This window comes from Xenopus laevis, chromosome 9_10L (genome assembly GCF_017654675.1).
Source record: "Xenopus laevis strain J_2021 chromosome 9_10L, Xenopus_laevis_v10.1, whole genome shotgun sequence".
Classification (NCBI taxonomy): Eukaryota; Metazoa; Chordata; class Amphibia; order Anura; family Pipidae; genus Xenopus; species Xenopus laevis.
The window spans coordinates 818,378-836,473 of record NC_054387.1 but is presented as its reverse complement, the minus strand read 5'-3'; the positions used below and the strand labels follow the sequence as shown (position 1 = coordinate 836,473).

The following is an 18,096-nucleotide window of genomic DNA, read 5'->3' as shown; positions in this document are numbered from 1 at the left end:
GCGAGCTAGACCGGACGGAAATCCCAGCGCGGGGAAAGGTGGGGCGTGCCCGTAGGTTGCTATGGTATTAGCAGTCGCCGAGTCTTTGTAATGTCATCTGTCTTTAGGTTTAGATAAACTAATACATAACGTGTAGGTCGGACGCTATAAACAAATGAAGATGTTTTTAAGTTGCGGCTTCACGTTCGCTTAATTGGTCGCATTTGCAGCTCTTGACGTTTCTCCTTGCCGCACTTCCGGTATCTGACAGGAAACAGGAAGGAACGAGGCTGCCGAGTTTGTCACAGCTGCTGCGCTTCCCTGAGGAAGGTGAGAGTAAACAAGGCAGGAGCCTTATGTGTTTGTCTTGTTATGGCTTTATATCTATCATCTATCTATCTTTATAGATTTGTGTGTGAGAGATAGTGAATGTCAGCCAGTCATACGTACAACTGTGTGTCACTAATAACAAGGGCTTCAGCTCCTGCACAACAACAACATCAGCCTCTCTGTGAAGATATTTCTAGAATATAGAAGCAGCTGTGACATTGGATCTTTACAATAGACAAACATTTCTTTCTCTTGCCCCAAGAGCTTACAGTGTCACTATGGATACCAGACACACAGGGAGTAACAGAAATGCTCCAAATGGGATTGTTTTGTAACTGCTGCTTGTCCCCGGCCCATAGCCCTCCTCATGTGTCTCTTTTCTCTAATTCTCTCTTGTCTTTTCTAGAATGGGGAAGAGCTGCAAGGTGGTTATTTGTGGGCAGCACGGCGTGGGCAAAACCTCCATCCTGGAGCAACTCTTATATGGGAACCATGTGGTTGGTAAGTCTCTTTTATACGTCTTCTACGTGTACTGACGGGAAACCTCAATCTCCAGCCAAAAACCATCCTGGCTTCTCACATCACTGAATGTGCCCATTTATACCCAGAACAAGGCTGCTTGTTGGTCTGGCATTTCATTTTTCTTTAGGGGCCTCCCTTGCACAGGGGATCAGACGGTTTAGTCAGATATTGAACAAATTATATGACACTTCTGCATGGGGGCAGAATACAGCTCCTATTACTACTCTCCTATGACTTCCATTATCTGGTGGGCTTGCATGGATGCCAACTTTCCTTATTACTGACAGCAACAGGTCTGCAGGATTCTCATGGTGGGAATGAATGGCATTCTCATGAGCTCAGTGACTATTGTTGTCTTAAAGGAGAACTAAACACTAACTAAAGAAGTAGCTAGAAATGCTGTACATGATGTTTTGTGCTTCTGTACCAGCCCAAGGCAACCACAGCCCTTTAGCAGTAAAGATCTGTGTCTCCAAAGATGCCCCAGTAGCTCCCCATCTTCTTTTCTGCTGATTCACTGATTCACATGCTCTGTGCTGCTGTCACTTACTGAGCTTAGGGAGCCACTCACAATATACAGTACACATAGAATAGAAATGTCACAATATAAGGCTGATTAGTAATTAATACACATAATTACTACATGGCAGCACAGAAACCAGTGCAATTAGCATCAGAATTGAATAATCAGCAAACCTGTAGCATCAGCTTATATTACAGCCAGGGAAGCTCATTTTCTGCTGGATAATTAGTGACGAGCCCTAAGCTTAGCTTCTCAACAGCCAATCAGAGCCCACTGAGCATGTGCAAGTCACTGACACTTTCCAAGATGGTGACCCCCTTTGACAAGTCCTGGATCATTGCTGCTATTGACAAGCTGAAATTTTAGCCTCGTGCAATAAGTTCTGTTTGTAAAATATGCTACTTTTAGCCACATTCATTTTTAGGGTTTAGTTCTCCTTTAATAGTAGCCTTACAACAGGACTAGTTTCAGCATATGGCTTCACCTGTGCAACACTCACACATATCTTCCATTCTGATTAGATATAGGAAACTGCAAAAACATCAAATTGGATTTTATCATCTGATACCTGCACTCTTTAATTTTGCTACGTAACAGAGGCATAGATATAGTGCACAGAGCATTTTCTAAGTCCTGTTATGTGGAGCTACAAGTGTCAGCCTCTGTGTTTTCTCGTATAAGTGGTAAATATATAGGCTCACACTTTCGGCCTATGGCATAGGGGCACTTTGAATGTTTCTGTCATCCAACAGAAATCAGCAGTGGTCCTGTCATTGCTAATAATCTTTGTTATAATACCAGGTATATTTAGAAACATTGTGGGCAAAACATTCAAGGGAGCATGTTCATTGCCCTAGTGCTCACTCCACCTGCTGTGTGAGTTCAGGGACAAACCACCAGTCCCCTATAGCCATGCCTGTATCCTGCCCATGTAGCCTGCCCACGTAGCCTGCCCACGTAGCCTGCCCACGTAGCCTGCCCACGTAGCCTGCCCACGTAGCCTGCCCACGTAGCCTGCCCACGTAGCCTGCCCACGTAGCCTGCACACGTAGCCTGTACACGTATCCTGCTGGGGCCCTTTATTTTACTTCATTTACTGGTGTCTCACACAGGCTCAGACATGATTGAGACCCAAGAGGACATTTACATTGGATCTGTGGAGACGGATCGAGGCGTAAGGGAGCAAGTTCGTTTCTATGACACCCGGGGGCTGAAGGATGGACTGGAGCTGCCCAAACACTGCTTCTGCGGGACAGACGGATATGTGCTGGTGTACAGTGTGGACAACAAGGACTCTTTCAAACGGGTTGAAGCTCTGAAGAAGGAGATAGACAGGTCCAAGGATAAGAAAGAGGTATGGCTGTAATAAACTTGTAATAATGCTCAGTCCCAGCACATAGTCATCTAGCACTTGTACACAGATAATGCCTCAATGCACCACATAAAAGTAAATCATTTACAAAGTCCAAGTAATTGCCCCAATGCACCATATTTGTTGCACCTTCCCCTGCTTTTCTGTGAATTTCCAGAGGTCTCTGTCTGCAAATTGGAGCTGTGATTGTGCTCTCCTCTACTATTCTCTGCACCCAAGGTATTTAGCCCCACACATATTCGAGTCATGCAGCCATAACAGGGCACTTATACACAGATAATTGTATTATGTTCAGGTTCCTCACTTTCATTTCCAGCGAGCATTCACCTGACTCAGTCCTATAAATGGAATGGGATTTAATAAGAGCTGTGATTGTGCCCTCACTTCCTAATAGAGTGTAGCACTTGGATCACTTGTGTATAAAGATCTTTATTATCAAGGATTGAATGTCATAAAATAATGTAAACAACAGAGAACAAAAGAATTTGGCTAGAAATGTCGTACTGTATCAGCCCAAAGATATAGCATGAGTCCAGGAGCCAGGGCTTCCCATCTTTTTTTTTTTTCTCCTTGCTCCGGCCCAGCACATGTTGAGTCTGCTCAGCCTCACAACTGACTTTCAGTATAAGAAGCAGAAAGTGAATCATTTACTAAAGTGCATTTCAGGTGCAAAGTGCTAATGCATGGTCCCAATGCACCATATTTGTTGCTGTGAATTTCCAGAGGTCTCTGCCTTCAAAATGCAGCCCAGACTGTGCTCTCCGCTACTATTCTCTGCACTCATGTGTTAGAGTAAGAGGACATTGCATGCAGGGGTGTCTCTCAGCTCATCGTCTCTCATACGTAGGTCACCATTGTGGTCCTGGGCAACAAGAGCGACATGAAGGATCAGAGACGGGTGGATCACGAAGCTGCACAACAATGGGCCAAGGCAGAGAAGGTGAAGCTTTGGGAAGTGTCCGTCAATGAACGCCGCACCCTGATTGAGCCCTTTATTTCCCTCGCCAGCAAAATGACTCAACCCCAGAACAAATCTGCTTTCCCTCTCAGCAGGCGCAACAAGGGGGGCTCTCTGGACAGTTAAACTAGAATATATTTTGTTTGCACCTCCGTCATATAGAAATCCATAGCACTCTGATCACTGCTGCAGAGGTGGGGCATTTAGCACAGGTAATGTACAGTGAATATACATGATATATTGATTATTGTCCTACTGTTTCTCGCTAACAAAATGTTTCTTACCTCGGGTTTCAGTGGGGGGAACCCTGATGCCACTCCTACATTACAGGCAACAAGTACAGTTACATGATGTGTGGGGCACAAGGCATATATAAATGTATTTAATGGGTACAACACCTCCCCTCTAGTCTTGCATCTGCACTTGGAACTGCTTTAAGGGGCACATTGACCCTATAGTTACTGGGGCACATGGGCTTGATTATGTCAAGTGCTGGAAGTTCCACACTGTCTCCTTAAATGAAAATGACACTGCATTGTGTATTGCATCATTGGGGGGGTCTTCCTTCCATTATATCCATATCAAAGCAAAGCCAATAGTCTGTGTCAAGTAGAATCTCACAATGGTTTCTGTTGGTTACTGCACCGCTTCTAAACGTTTATTAATAAACCACCCCCAGTGCTAGGGCGGTGGTCTTTTTATGCTTTCAGAGGTCACTGTATTTTTTAATATGTTTTATTATATATATAAAATGTTTTATTATGTTAAAGGATCAAGTTAGAATTTTAAGGGAAACTGTTTTTATGTGTAAAACTCGGGTGCATTCCTTAATTTTAGCCAAAACAACATTACAATATTAAAAACCTAAATGTAACGTTGCAGATGATAGGAAATCTAATGTGATATCGATTCATATTGCTATTGTCCTTTTGGTATTCCTCCCACTGCTCATTCTGACTACGTACACTGTTGCAGTAGTCGTTTCCCACAGTGCTTTGCATGTTGTGTGACTATGTGATTACACACTTATATATATATATTATATGTGTGAATGTTACAAGTGGTTACATTAAGCTCCTCTTGGTTCCACTTCTAATTCTTCATCTTATGTGACAAGGAAATATCTATGTTCTCTATTCTCTGTGTTTGGCTCGTGTAACCAAAAATAAAACCTTTCTTTCTTCCATTGGTTTTTCCCTTGTCCCCCCCCCCACCTCCCCTTCTTTAATGGAGCAAATATGGAGGCTGTTGTGCTGTATTTAACGGGAGCAGCCACCGACTGAACTCTATGTGCTCAGGTATAATACAATGAAAGTCCGTGCTCCTTCCCTGTGTGTCTATAAAATCATTCATATTTGACTTTACACCGAGAGGGAGGAGAGTATAAAGTGTCCGTCTATAACAGATGTATAAGAAATGTAATGTATGATATATGTTATGTATAAATCCACCACACGTGAACCAAAGCCACACATTTCTTATCAAATTTCTTTAATCTTTAGTTGAGATACATCCAATATAAATATACAAGAGTCACCTGTGTTTGGAGGATAGGGTTATTATTATTATTATTATTATTATTATTAGTATGGACGGAGTCATTTGGACACAGTTCACGTTTTGGATGTAGACATGACAGTTTCAACATTGTCTGGCCCAGAGCTAAACAGGACTTTATGGCTCTCGTGGTGATGGCTAAACCATTGACCCAAAGGCTAACACTCATACGTGTCCTTCACCTTCCAGCCCGGAGGCCATGCTTCCAGTTTCAGCGCTCACTCAACTCCATGCTCCTCAGCGGCAGGATTCATTGTGCTTGTGTAGAGGACCTGGAACTTGGCCAATAGTCTAATGCCCAACAACGTTTGGGGTCAGCACTGGGTTCTCTCAGAGGCTTTGAATAAAGCACAGGGGAAAATGGCCACTAAATTCCGATTTGGACTCAGGGCAGGTTACATATAAACCAACTCTACAACATTGTGAGTTAAAGGAATAATGACGTTTGTCTCGTGTCAGGGGGCTCAATGTCTCAGGAAGAAGAAAAAAACCAAAAAGTCTTGTTTGAGGTACATCTGCTGTAACTGCTTCAGCCTTTTTACCAGCAGGGGGAGTCGGGCTGCCGGGTGCAAATATTACAGGAACATCAGATCTATCAGTAAGTATCCGACACTTGCATAATACATTGGGTTATTATAGCTGAGCAGTGTTATTCAACATTTGAGAAGAAACATCTCCTTGGCTGGTGGAGGAAGGTGAGAGTTGTAGTTCACTGCAGGTGGAAGGCCTCTACAGGGATATGAATGGCGGCAGCAGCAGAAGGATGAGATTGTTCCAATTAGGATCATTCATAGCATTGCACCTACTCCAATCATTTCAGGGGTGCGGATTCATAACGAGGCAGCAACATTTCTTCCAGTCAAAGTTTGCCTTTTTTTTTTTTTTTTTTTTTAATAAATCCCCGGTCCATAGAGGAGACATAAGGGGAATAAAGAGGCCAAGCTGTACATGTAAATCAATATAAACAGATAAACGAGTAGATTCTCCTAATCAGAGACCTCGGTATATTTCTAATCCCATAGAAACACAGAGGAACTTGTTTACTAACACACAACTACCAATCAGATCTTTGCTTTCATTTCATAACCTGTGTTTGCTGATTGGTTGCCATTGCGGCCTATCAGCACCCTCATCTCTAATACGCTCAATTAATCAATAATCTGTCTCTGCTTTATGCCTTTTACTTTGTGCCATCTTTAAATATTCTTTTTTAAAAATATATCATCTGCAAGTGCATAGAAAACATTTCATAGACAACCTGTTGCATTAAATTCATACGTGGGAGGAATAGTCCAGATCAGCAAGTTACACGTGAATACGGCGTGTATGTAACTGGATCCGAATCCTAATTTGCATATGCAAATCAGGGGCAGGGAGGGAAATCACGTGACTGTTTTCCCCTTCCCACCCCTAATTTGCATATTCAAAACAGGGTTCGGTATTTGGCCGAATCTTTCGCAAAGGATTCAGAGGTTCAGGCAAATCCAAAATAGTGGATTCGGTGCACCCCTAATATTTATCAAAGAGTGAAGTTAGAGATCACACAGTCCTCTAGAGTGAAATTTCGCCACTCTCCATTCATTTCTATGGGATTTTGAAAGGGGTATTTATCACTGAATGAACTTTCACTTTCACCCATTGATAAATATGCCTTTCAAAATCCCATAGAAATGAATGTAGAGATGCGGAATTTCACTCTAGAGGTCTGTGTGATCTCTAACTTCTCTCTTTGATAAATATCCCACATTTTTGGGGAATGAGATTTGTGGTCACTTAGCGGAAGACTACGGAATTCAGTTTATTCTCTCTGGGCATCACATAATGGTAGGGTTTGTGCCAATGCCAAAAAAATAGATATAAATAGGTACTACTACAAAATAATTCAAAAACAAAGATGAAGTAAATCTTGGAGGATATACTCACAATTCAGCCCAGTCCCAAGGTGCAAGTCCAAGACAACATTTCAAAAAAGAGATGCGAGAACCTCCAACAATAATGAGTCAATCAGTTCAAAAATGTATTAGGACATAAGAGACGAGCTGACGCGTTTCGGGCCTGCTGGAGCACTTACTCATGAATCACGAAACGCGTCAGCTCTTGTCTCTTATGTCCTAATACATTTTTCCATTTTTGAACTGATTGACTCATTATTGTTGGAGGTTCTCACATCTCTTTTTTGAAATGTTGTCTCTGTGGGCATCACCCACAGTTCTCTATGGGCACCCACTGCTTTCCCTTGTACTCATGCCCCCCCCCGTCGTGTCTGTATCGAAAATGTGTTGCCTGGAGCACTGGGGGGCCACAAGAAAACCCCATCACAAGGGCCCCCCAAATACTCACTGCCTAAAATATATGGGGGCCATTAGGATAAAGCAGCAAGTGTTGGCTCTGTCTAGAGCTGGTTCTTGTGTAGAATGAGCTGCATCTCCGGATACAGCCGGGACCCCCCAATAATAATAATGACGCAATGCTACTGTGCCCTACACTGGACTAAAGTGCAATTAAAGGGGAACTAAACTGGGCAGGCAAAACAAACGAAGCCCACGGGGATCATAAATATTTCCAGGTAACTAGATTTAATTTCTTATAAATACATCTGTTCCATAATTGCTCTAGGGATGATTTACAGCCTTTGTGCAATAGAGAAATCCCATGACTTTTCCACCTCCACCAGGAGTGACCCCAGTTTATAGCCTGGGGGTGTCATTAATATTTAGTCTACAAATTGTATTCATATCTCTCTCTCTCTCATACTGAATATATATATCTATTACAATCTGCAATCTTATTCTTTCCAGTAGTCTCATTAATGTTACACCTCATCTTCCCTACCCTAAAGTTCTATTATTTGGGGTTTGATTATTATTTGGTCGGTTGATACAGTGAGTTTTCCATTGAGCCTCTGGTCGGGGGTTTATAGGAATGGAGAATATATTGTGTGTGTATAGTGAGCACCAAAATCCATTGTGCAGGGATAGAACATGTGAAACTGTCTGGCATACAACTCCCTGCACCCCGGCAGCCCAGCTCCATAGTATTCGGGGGAAGGGCATTAGTATTGCACAGAGACCCCCCCACCTCCCAGTGACACATGGGATTCCCAGTCATTACCCGTTTGTCTTGCTGACAATCTTATTGCTCTTTGCCAATATTATTATTATTGGCCCCAGCGCAATGCTGAGAGGTAGAGTCCGTCCATAGCTAACCAATAGACATGGGCTGCCCCCCAGTCCAGCTAATTTTGGGTCACGTGCGAAGCAATGATGATATATAATTTGGCACCCCAGGAGGAAGCAGTGTCGATATTGCTGCAGGAACCCCCCATAGTCCTGCGCGGGGCTCGTCCCTAATATGGAGCAAACATTATGGGAGTGGGAGGCGGCCGCAGAGAAGGGGTGGGGCTACGGAACAGAGCTGGTCCAATCAGAGGGGTCTGGAAGAGGGCGGCTGCCGTGGCTGGGCGCAATGTCAGGGGGCCGGGGAGGGTGCAGACTGTATGCGGAGTCATAGGATTGGGCAGAAAACGGGCAGCCAGAGTCCTAGTGAGGTGCTTGTGTAGAGCCAGTCGGGTCTGTGAAAAAACAAGTTGAACATGTAAGTCATAAATAAGGTGAAATGGGAGATTAAATGTGATGGAATTGAAGTTGAAATCACTGCATGAACTCCCAGAGCTTCTGCAAGACTCTACTCAACACCCCCACACCCCCATTGATGCAATTACACCACAAAGGCCCGGGCCTAGGGCGGCAACATTTTTGGGGTGACGCCTCCCAGCCGCAACATACAGATGCCTGGGGTACTGGGTACTTCTGCAATCCCCATAGCTCCAATGCATGCAAATGCAAATAGAGGGAGGGGGTGCATGAGCGTGGACACAGGGCACTAGGACCCAGCAGCCTATGGGCGCCTCGGCTCGTAATCTGGGCCTGGATGCAATTGGGGCTAATGTTTTTGGTGTTGGATGTAAGTTATGGTCTCTGATTGGTCATTCAGCATTAACTTACCACTAAAGCTGCGTTTTTCTGTAATTTACTAAATGGGCTGTATTTAGGCTTTGGCGGTTTCCCAGCCAGTCGGTCCTTATGTCTCCTGCTGCTCATGTGCTGCAAAACCAAGAAGCAAATTAGATTCTAAAGCCATTTGTCTGTTAGGAGTAATACTATTAGTCAAATAGGGAGATATGTTGTGACTCTCACCACCCATCTGTGATAATCCTGCCTGGAGTTGAACCGGGGACCTGGTGTTCCTGTGATGTCTACATTATACCACTGCTCTATGTGATCCGACAGCTGAGGCTCTGGTTTACTCTATGGCTATGCCTTATAACTGCAAGTCTGCCTGGTCTCACCTGTTACCAATCTGCCCACAGGTGATCAGTGTAAGCCATTAGTCTGGCTATAAAACCCCTACACTGGCTCATTGCCCAACATTGGTCCATTTCCTGATGGTTCCTGGATGTGATTCCTGTCTGATTATCTGTTCCTGACCTTTGCTGTATCGCTGCCTGGACCAAACCTTCCCTGTTTGACCACTCTTCTGGCTCCTGACTTTCTACCGTCTTACCGATTGGCTTTGAGCTGACTACTCTCCTGACTCTTGCTCCGGTACTATCCCTGCCTGTTCCAAGACTTCACTCTCAGTTCTCACGTTAAGACCTGGCGGCATCTGAGTAGCGGAGGGCTCCTCCCAAAGCCAAAGGCGGCTGCTACAGGCAGAAGAGTGAGCCCAGATCAGGTCCTTGGGGTTTGCTCTGAGTTTTGGGATACCAGACGTTACGTTATGTTGGGCCGGACATGAACGCTGAAGGAGCAGCTGCTTCCCCTGCCAGCAAGAAAGCAACCCTGGCAAATCTCCTCCAGTGAATCGGGGAACAAGAATCCAAACAGGGTTTTGGGATACCATACGTTACACCATCATGACCCTGGACATAAACCTCCCAAACAGCTAATCATTCTAGTCAGTGAGTTCTAAAGCCTGAAAATCACTCCAATATCCCTCTCTACACCAGACACATTCTATAAATCCGGCCATTTAGAAGGATTAGTAAGGTGAGCGTCTCACCTGTTTGAGTTGTGTTTCGGAGTTGACGTGAATTTCACACACGGAGCAGTGGAAAGTCTTATTCTGGATACCAACGCTGGCTTTGTTGCCGATCCTTTTTGGCTTGCGGCCTGTCCTGTTAAGAGCTTTGCCCCTGCCTCTCCTTGGTGGGGTGGTTTGTCCCTCCAGGATGGATTTGTGCTTTGCACCTAAACAAAAACACAATTACCCATTATCACTGTGAATTAGAACTCAGGGGCAGCTTTACAGTTTGGGATCCATTTGATTAGGATTAGGAAGTTATTCCTGGTACCATGGAATCCATTTATAACTATGTTCAGGTACCCATTACCTAATGATGACATGCCACGCTCTTTTCCTAAATAAACCCAACCGAGGGGAGGTAATGGAAGTTGTAGCAATTCTGCTTGTTATGTCAGCTAAGTGATCGAATAGCAATGTACCAGCATTATGAGCTTCCAGTTGGGATGCAGAATTCACAGTGACTTTGCAGGTGGTGCAGTACAAGTGCTCCCGGCTCTTTTGCTCCTTTTCACTCTCTTGTGTAGAAACACTGCTGTCCTCTGAGCCTTTCCCAGGACTATAAGGAGCCATCGGAGCTGCAGAATCCAGGGGCTCAATTGAGCTGTCGGACACATCTGGGGAGGCACAATCCTCGTCTGGTTCCTCCAGGGCAGGTTCTGGGGTCGGGGGTAACGGGCTTTGCTCTGCTTCCTCCCCGCACTCTCCAGAAATGTCATTATGTTCAACTGTAGCAACACATAAGAAATGGCAGCTCTATCAGTCTCCACTCTACAAAACATATTTATAATAATAATACTACATGCTGCACAAATCTACACAAATCTAATACAATCCCTCAATAGTAAATATCCATTTAGGAAAATATGCAAGGAACGTTTCATTTTCCAAAGTATCAGTAGATCCACGGTAGTCTTCCGCTGCATATCCAGTCCCAGTTGAGAGAAACCAAAGAAACTGGACTGGACACCAGTGAAACGTATAAATAAACTTATGGAAAATGCGAATGAAACAACTCAATAATGATGAATGGCACATTAATAGGACACTGCCCAGTGTCTAAAGTGAGTAAAATATTGTTCTATATATATATATGGGCTTCTTCTTGACTTTCTGTTAGATGTAGCTGAAAGCACTTTGCTGCTGAGACAGCTGAAGAACATGCTTGAAGGACTTTGAGAGCTTTTTCATCTTCTTGATACCATTTGTGAGGCACTAGAGGGGCTCGGAGAACTGTTTCATATACAAGAAATCTGGCTCTATGGGGGGGACGGATTTGGCACCCAAGCTGTACCCCAGTACTTGTGTGGTCATGGCGAAGGACAACACTATGTCCACCTGTTAAATGCTTTGGATTTATGACTGTATTGTGTTTCGGCATGCATAGTTGGATACCCAGTTGGATACCTAGTTGGGAACCTAGTTAGGTACCTATTTGGATACCTAGTTGGAAATCTAGTTGGATACCTAGTTGAATATCTAGTTGGATACCTAGTTGGATACCTAGTTGGATATCTAGTTGGATACCCAGTTGGATACCTAGTTGGGAACCTAGTTAGGTACCAAGTTGGATACATAGTTGGATACCTAGTTGGAAATCTAGTTGGATACATAATTGGATATCTAGTTGGATACGTAGTTGGATACCTAGTTGGATATCTAGTAGGATAACTAGTTGGATATCTAGTAGGATACCTAGTTGGATACATAGTTGGCCAGAGGAAAATTTGCATTCTGCTCTCATATTTTCTTAAATTGTGGTTAAAATCTCATTTGTTAGTATTGAGTAAAGGGCATGTGTGCAGGTTGCCCCGTCAGTGTGCTCATTAGTACCTACAGGATCACAAATTCTCATTCGTTTGCTTCATGTCGCATTTATCCGGAATGTTTCAATGTGTAAAAGAGAATATTTTCTCCTGCAGCTGATTTGTCCCCACGTGAGCGTGATGGGGAGCAGAAGCCCCGCTGGGACAATCAAGCAATTATCTCCAGCAGCAAGTTCAAACGCAATTAACAAATGCTTCTCCTTCTCCAGCCTTATCTCAATCCCCCTCCCAGGGAAATATTCCCACCCGACATCAACAGACATCAAAGGGGAATGTGCTTTGTGTGTCCTCATGTACAAGGAGTACAATTAGAATCAGGTGCATGAACTGTACGAAGCAGAAAGGGTTACAAGGTGCTTTCTAGGTCCATAGAGAGAAATTGATGTTGCTGCTTAAACAGCCTCGTTGTACAGGATAAGTATATCAATTTTTACGTAACCTTATTAAGAAATCTTATTACTGTCATACAATAACTGAGAGCAGTTTTCTGGCAACACCAATGGGGCAAAATGTCTTTGTCTTACTGGGGTCGTGGGCATCGGCCTTTCTGTTGTTGTCCAGCGGGGGCAGCGCTGCTCTTTCTCGACTGACATTTCGCTGCTTCTTTCTGTGCCTTGAACCCTCCAATGCTCGCAGCTTCCTCGCGTGTTTGTGCCCTTTGTAATGGGCCTCGGCCTGGTTCTGTGAGAAGGAGATAAGAGAGGAATGGGAGATGGAGCGAATTAAAGCAACATTTAATTAACATGGGATTCAAACACAAATCTAATGGAAACGCAAGAGGCCACCGTAATTGTCTGTTCTGGATAAAGCCCTTGTTTTAAGACGTTTTTAATAAGGAAACATTTAGGAAACATTTAGGACAAGGGCAAGTAATAAATACTCCTAATTACTTCCTAAATATGTTTTTACATGGGACACTCTCCGCCCGACTGACCCACGGGAGAGCAAAGAGTGGGCCAGACACTGCATGGCACCTTGATATTCTTTCAGCTGTTTATACAAAAGAATTGGGGTTCCTCTTCACTTTGTCTTCTTTGCCAATGTCTTTCCCTTGGTAACTGACATTACTGCCCGTCAGGGTTGCCACCTTTCCTAGAACAAAATACCGGCCTTCCTATATTTTTATGTTTTTTCCCTATAAATAACTGGCATCAAGCTACAGTTTTACTGGCCAGATGGCAACCCTACTGCCGGTGGGGAGGAAACTAGGGACGTTTTGTTGTTTTAAAAACACAGTTTTATCCTGGGAGACAAACATGTAGCTCCCAAACTGTGAGTATGAGGTGGTCCCAGTAGGGGAACCCAGAGATTTAACTGGGATGGGGCAAAGTAAAAGGACAGTTAGGAGTGAATTAGGGTAAGGCCAGACGAGGAGATTTGGGGAGATTTTGTCGCCTTATCGCCACGTCTTTTGCGCGACTATCTCCCTGAACTGCCTCAGCGTCTTTTCCCCATAGGCCTGTGCTAATGCACACGTGGTGATGCGTTTTCAATAGTCGCCCAAAATTGCCTTTGGGCGACTATTGAAAACGCATCGCCGCGTGTGCATTAGCACAGGCGATTTTGCGCTGTAGCCTATGGGGAAAAGACACTGAGGCAGTTCGGGGAGATAGTCGCACAAAAGACATGGCGATAAGTTGCCAGGCGACAAAATCTCCCCGAATCTCCTCGTCTGGCCTTACCCTTAGAAAGAACATCTTGGCTAAACCCAACAGACCAGGGTAAAGTTGGACCAAAGTGATGTTTGAGGGGTCAGTGACTAAAGTCATGTTTACATGTGGATTGTTATGAGTTAAGGGGGGCCCAGACAAATACGGGGTAACAAATGGTGACTAGACTTGAAAAGGAATGTGATTATACACAAAACATTCACTGATAAGAAATCCTAGAGATGCCATGAATAGCAATGGTTAGGGGTATCTGCTGCTCACATATAGACCCTATAGGAGATATCTGCTGCTCACATATAGAACCTATAGAACATATAGAACCTATAAACGGAGGAGAAATGGGACCTATACAGGGAAGTCTTATCTTCCATAACAATTTGCTTGGGATTTTCCTTTAAAGATAAATGGGGCTCCCTGTAGGACTGGGGCTTTTCCAAACAGCTGATTCAACAAATGTTGTTTCCCGGAGCGGCAGATAAAGAGGGGAAAGACCCTGGGCTGCCGGGAACATAAAGAACTTGTGACATTGTCAGAGAAACAGCAGAGAAGGAGAGAAGGTGGGAGAGGAAAAGAGAAAGGTTGTGGGATTGTGATGCCGAGTGGCCTGGGATCTATTTGTATTCCGAGGATATTGTTGTTGGATAATGAGCTTGATGCTGATGGCAGGCCTGCAAGATGCAGATAAGACCCCGGCACAATGACAGACAGGGGAGTGGGGGTGAATTTGCTGCAGCAGCAGAGACGGACAATACAACAACACACTGGCCACAGTCTCTCACACTCTTCCTCTCCTTCTTTAACCCTTTGTCTTCTTCATAGTGGGGATCTCAAAGACCAGTAAGGACCAACCCTGTTTTTTATTGACCTGTTCATGTTATAGCACATACATAAGCGGCAAAAAAATATAAATATTCCAGTGCAAAGAATTATTGCCGTGAAATAGAAAAGAAGAATATAAATAAAGGCCCAGCTTAATTATCCGACTCCAGTATCATCAACTTAACAGGTTAAAGCTTCAGGAAATGTGAATGGGTCAAATATACCCCAAGTCTTTCTTATCTAAACAAGTAAATGGGGGGGGAGACTGGGTCGGGAATCCCAGCTCCTCTCAGCAGGACAGGGGGGGGGGCTGCTGGGACAAATCAGCAAATTGATTGGGCGCCGGTGGGGGGGGGCTGCGGTTCACACTGGGACAGAAGCAGAGGGGCTGCCGCATAGTGTGAGGGGGACATTACTATTCGAAGATAAATAGGAGAGGGGCTGAATAGAAAGACGATCAACACAATATAACAATGTCTATAACAGCAGAGTCAAAAACCTGACATTATTGTCACTTACAGGCTGCAAATAGGCAGAAGCCTAAAGATTCAAATATCAGAAAAAATAATGATTACTTGAAGCAAATCTATCCATAAAATACTAAATGTTCACTTGAAAATGAACTTCTCCACCATCAGAATAGATAATGATTGATATATATATATATATATATATATAAGAATAGAAAATGATATATATATATATATATATATATCTATGAATAGATAATGATAGATAGATAGATATATAAGAATAGATAATGATTGATATATATGTGGCAGAGCAGCTGGTACTTACCAGGGAGTTGAACCTGAGATGACAAATATTACAGGATATAAAAGGTCTCCTTTTTGGCGGCGTTGGCCCCCCGAATGTGTGATTAATAACCGCTTTCTGCACGGGGTCCATCTGCAAAGAGACAATCAAACAGAAGAGAGTGTCAAGAGAACTTCAAGATGTTCAAGAGACAAGTCAGGACATTTGTATGAAATAAAAACAACATTGGAAACCAGTCCAACAAGCTCTAAACTCCTCCAATGAGATCCATCCAGTCTACCCTTATAGTCCAGGGGCCGAGAGACTGCTGTTCTGAATATCCGTATCTCCCGTCAGCAAATAAACCCAAACCCATCAGATTTCCACCCAGTAAAACCGAGCTACTTGGTCTGACACATTATATAATAAGCTCCTGGATGGCAGCAATAAGGAATGCAGGAATCTTCTCCATGGCTTCACACGATAGGGACATCTCTGTACAAAGCTCTTGAACAGAATTTGATTATTTAGAATGATTTAGTGATGGATCACTAGTCAGACAGGTCCATCTATGTGTACGCAAGAATTTCACACTATTTCTATGTATGGAATGAGCTCTAAATCTTTTCCTAAATATCTAAACATATATAAATACAGTATATAGATGAGCAATGTGGTTAAACTCCTGTAAAGTAAAGATAGACAATAAAGACATGAATAGAGAAGCGCCTGGCTCCTAATGCATCAGATGATGTGTATGTGTGACGCATAGAGACAATTTCTCACTAATTCTTTAGATACACGGGGCTTGGAGTTGTTGGATCCCAGTCTATTAATCATCATGCATTGCCCGGCTACTCTCCATTGAGAATGGAATTTGGGACCCTGATAATGTCTCTCGCCCTCCCAGCCCTGTGCCTGGAAGACTGATGCACTTGTCTCCTTGACTAAATAGATTCTCAAAGAAATACGATCGGCCTTAAAATGCAGCCTCTCCACTGACAGCCTCTCTGGAGATAAGATAATCTTGCTAAGCCTCCGGCCAGGAGCTGGGACAATGCTGCCATTATAGATTGGGAAAATTCATCCAACAAACACTCCATTCTCTGACTTTTCCTCAACTCCTGGAAGACTCTATCTGGAGAAATGATTTCCTTCTACAGGCCTCCACTCTGCTTCAAGATATTCCTTTGCTTCTGATTTTCATCTATAGATTTATTTGGGCCATATGATAGATATCTGTACAAGGCAGCTCTGTTCACTGTATACATCCCATGTACATCTAACATTTTCCATGAAACTCAACCCTCATAAACAAAACTCAGTTCCTATTCAGAGGCTCTGGGGATAAAGCAAATGTTGGGATCCTTAAGAAACCCTCACAATGCCATCTTTGAGATGTAATTGAGAAGACATTATACCTTGGAGTGGGCAGAACCAGCTAATATCAATTACATTGGTTCACTGGCAGGGCCTTCCAAGAAGAGTAGGATCCAGAGGCTACAGAACAATAGTTTGTGCTTATTTGAGGGGCACTTACAGCATTGAAGTTGGGGAAGAGGCTAAGAGGAGACACTCCATTTATTCTGAAAGTCAGAAGATGTTTGATGTCCAGGTGGGTCTGGAGGGGCCGACTGGGGAAGCCAAGAGAAGCCAAAAAAGGACCACCATGGGCTGGAGCACCTACAACAAAAAAAGATGTTGTTATAGCATTTTTTATTTTGTAAATGCCTCATTTTAATTATTTCTGAGAAACAGCGATGGGATGAGATTATTGGAAGTGGAAGATGACAATAATGGGTTTTCGGGTGCATTGAAACAACTGCATTCATAGTGTCCTCATCACAGCTTTGTAATCAATGTGTATAATGGAATCAATGGCAACTATCGGAGCGGAAAATAGAGTGTAAATTGCCCTTGATGCTACAGTTGCACTGGGACACTGCCAGGGACTGTAGAACTAGAGGAGCCTATCACAATAAACGAAACAGGTGAAGAAACATGTTCGGGCCACCCAACATTCTAGCTATATGGGTGCCAACTCCTGTTTCTCACCCTACTTGGAGCAACCTAGAGCCTTGGATAAATGATCCAGTTGTAATTGAGGCCTCCCTTTATTTTGCTAGGGGCCTATATATCTGTATATATTATTATGCAGACGTGACCCAGTGGAGCTGTACACTGTTTATTCTTTGGAGTCAATATTAGACTGCTCTGCTGAACCACATTGGATTGGGCTGGTGCAGATAAACAGGACTAGTGCAGATAAACCGGACTGGTGCAGATAAACAGGACTAGTGCAGATAAACAGGACTGGTGCAGATAAACAGGACTGGTGCAGATAAACAGGACTGGTGCAGATAAACAGGACTGGTGCAGATAAACAGGACTGGTGCAGATAAACAGGACTGGTGCAGATAAACAGGACTGGTGCAGATAAACTGGGCTGGTGCAGATAAACAGGACTGGTGCAGATAAACAGAACAGTGCAAATAAAGTGACCTCTTTGTTGCAGAAGGGCCTATTGAATCCCTTATCTGCGGCTCCAAACTGCTTTTAACTACAGGCACTGGAACTGCAGCAAGTGCTCCCAAGCGTGACATTGTTTAAATGAATTCCCCTGATCCCCCCGAGGGCCAATGTGGGAAGCGTTTATAGAAGGAAAGACTAAATGAAATCTATATTTATAGAAGAAAGAAATA

At 43.7% G+C, this 18,096-nt stretch overlaps 2 protein-coding genes across 6 annotated transcripts in view; one reads left to right on the top strand and one right to left on the bottom strand.

Moving 5' to 3' along the window:
* The first annotated feature begins 17 nt into the window (after positions 1-17).
* nkiras2.L (NFKB inhibitor interacting Ras like 2 L homeolog) overlaps positions 18-18,096 on the top strand; it is a 30,232-nt gene continuing 12,153 nt past the window's right edge. Inside the window, 5 exon segments of one of the 2 annotated variants that reach the window (NM_001096356.1) lie at positions 18-38; positions 210-309; positions 716-810; positions 2,467-2,708; positions 3,574-3,666. In NM_001096356.1, the coding sequence (NP_001089825.1) occupies positions 717-810; positions 2,467-2,708; positions 3,574-3,666 (429 nt within the window). In that variant the 5' untranslated portion in view covers positions 18-38; positions 210-309; position 716. 2 annotated transcript variants of the gene reach the window in all.
* LOC108701751 (zinc finger protein 385C) overlaps positions 7,388-18,096 on the bottom strand; it is a 76,773-nt gene continuing 66,064 nt past the window's right edge. For all 4 annotated transcript variants that reach the window (XM_041575962.1, XM_041575960.1, XM_041575961.1 and 1 more), the window contains 7 exons: positions 16,935-17,077; positions 15,437-15,547; positions 12,674-12,830; positions 10,746-11,051; positions 10,303-10,490; positions 9,246-9,344; positions 7,388-8,812 (listed from right to left, as the gene is read on the bottom strand). In XM_041575962.1, coding sequence (XP_041431896.1) covers positions 8,588-8,812; positions 9,246-9,344; positions 10,303-10,490; positions 10,746-11,051; positions 12,674-12,830; positions 15,437-15,547; positions 16,935-17,077 — 1,229 coding nt within the window. In that variant the 3' untranslated portion in view covers positions 7,388-8,587. The remainder of the gene's footprint in view (positions 8,813-9,245; positions 9,345-10,302; positions 10,491-10,745; positions 11,052-12,673; positions 12,831-15,436; positions 15,548-16,934; positions 17,078-18,096) is intronic.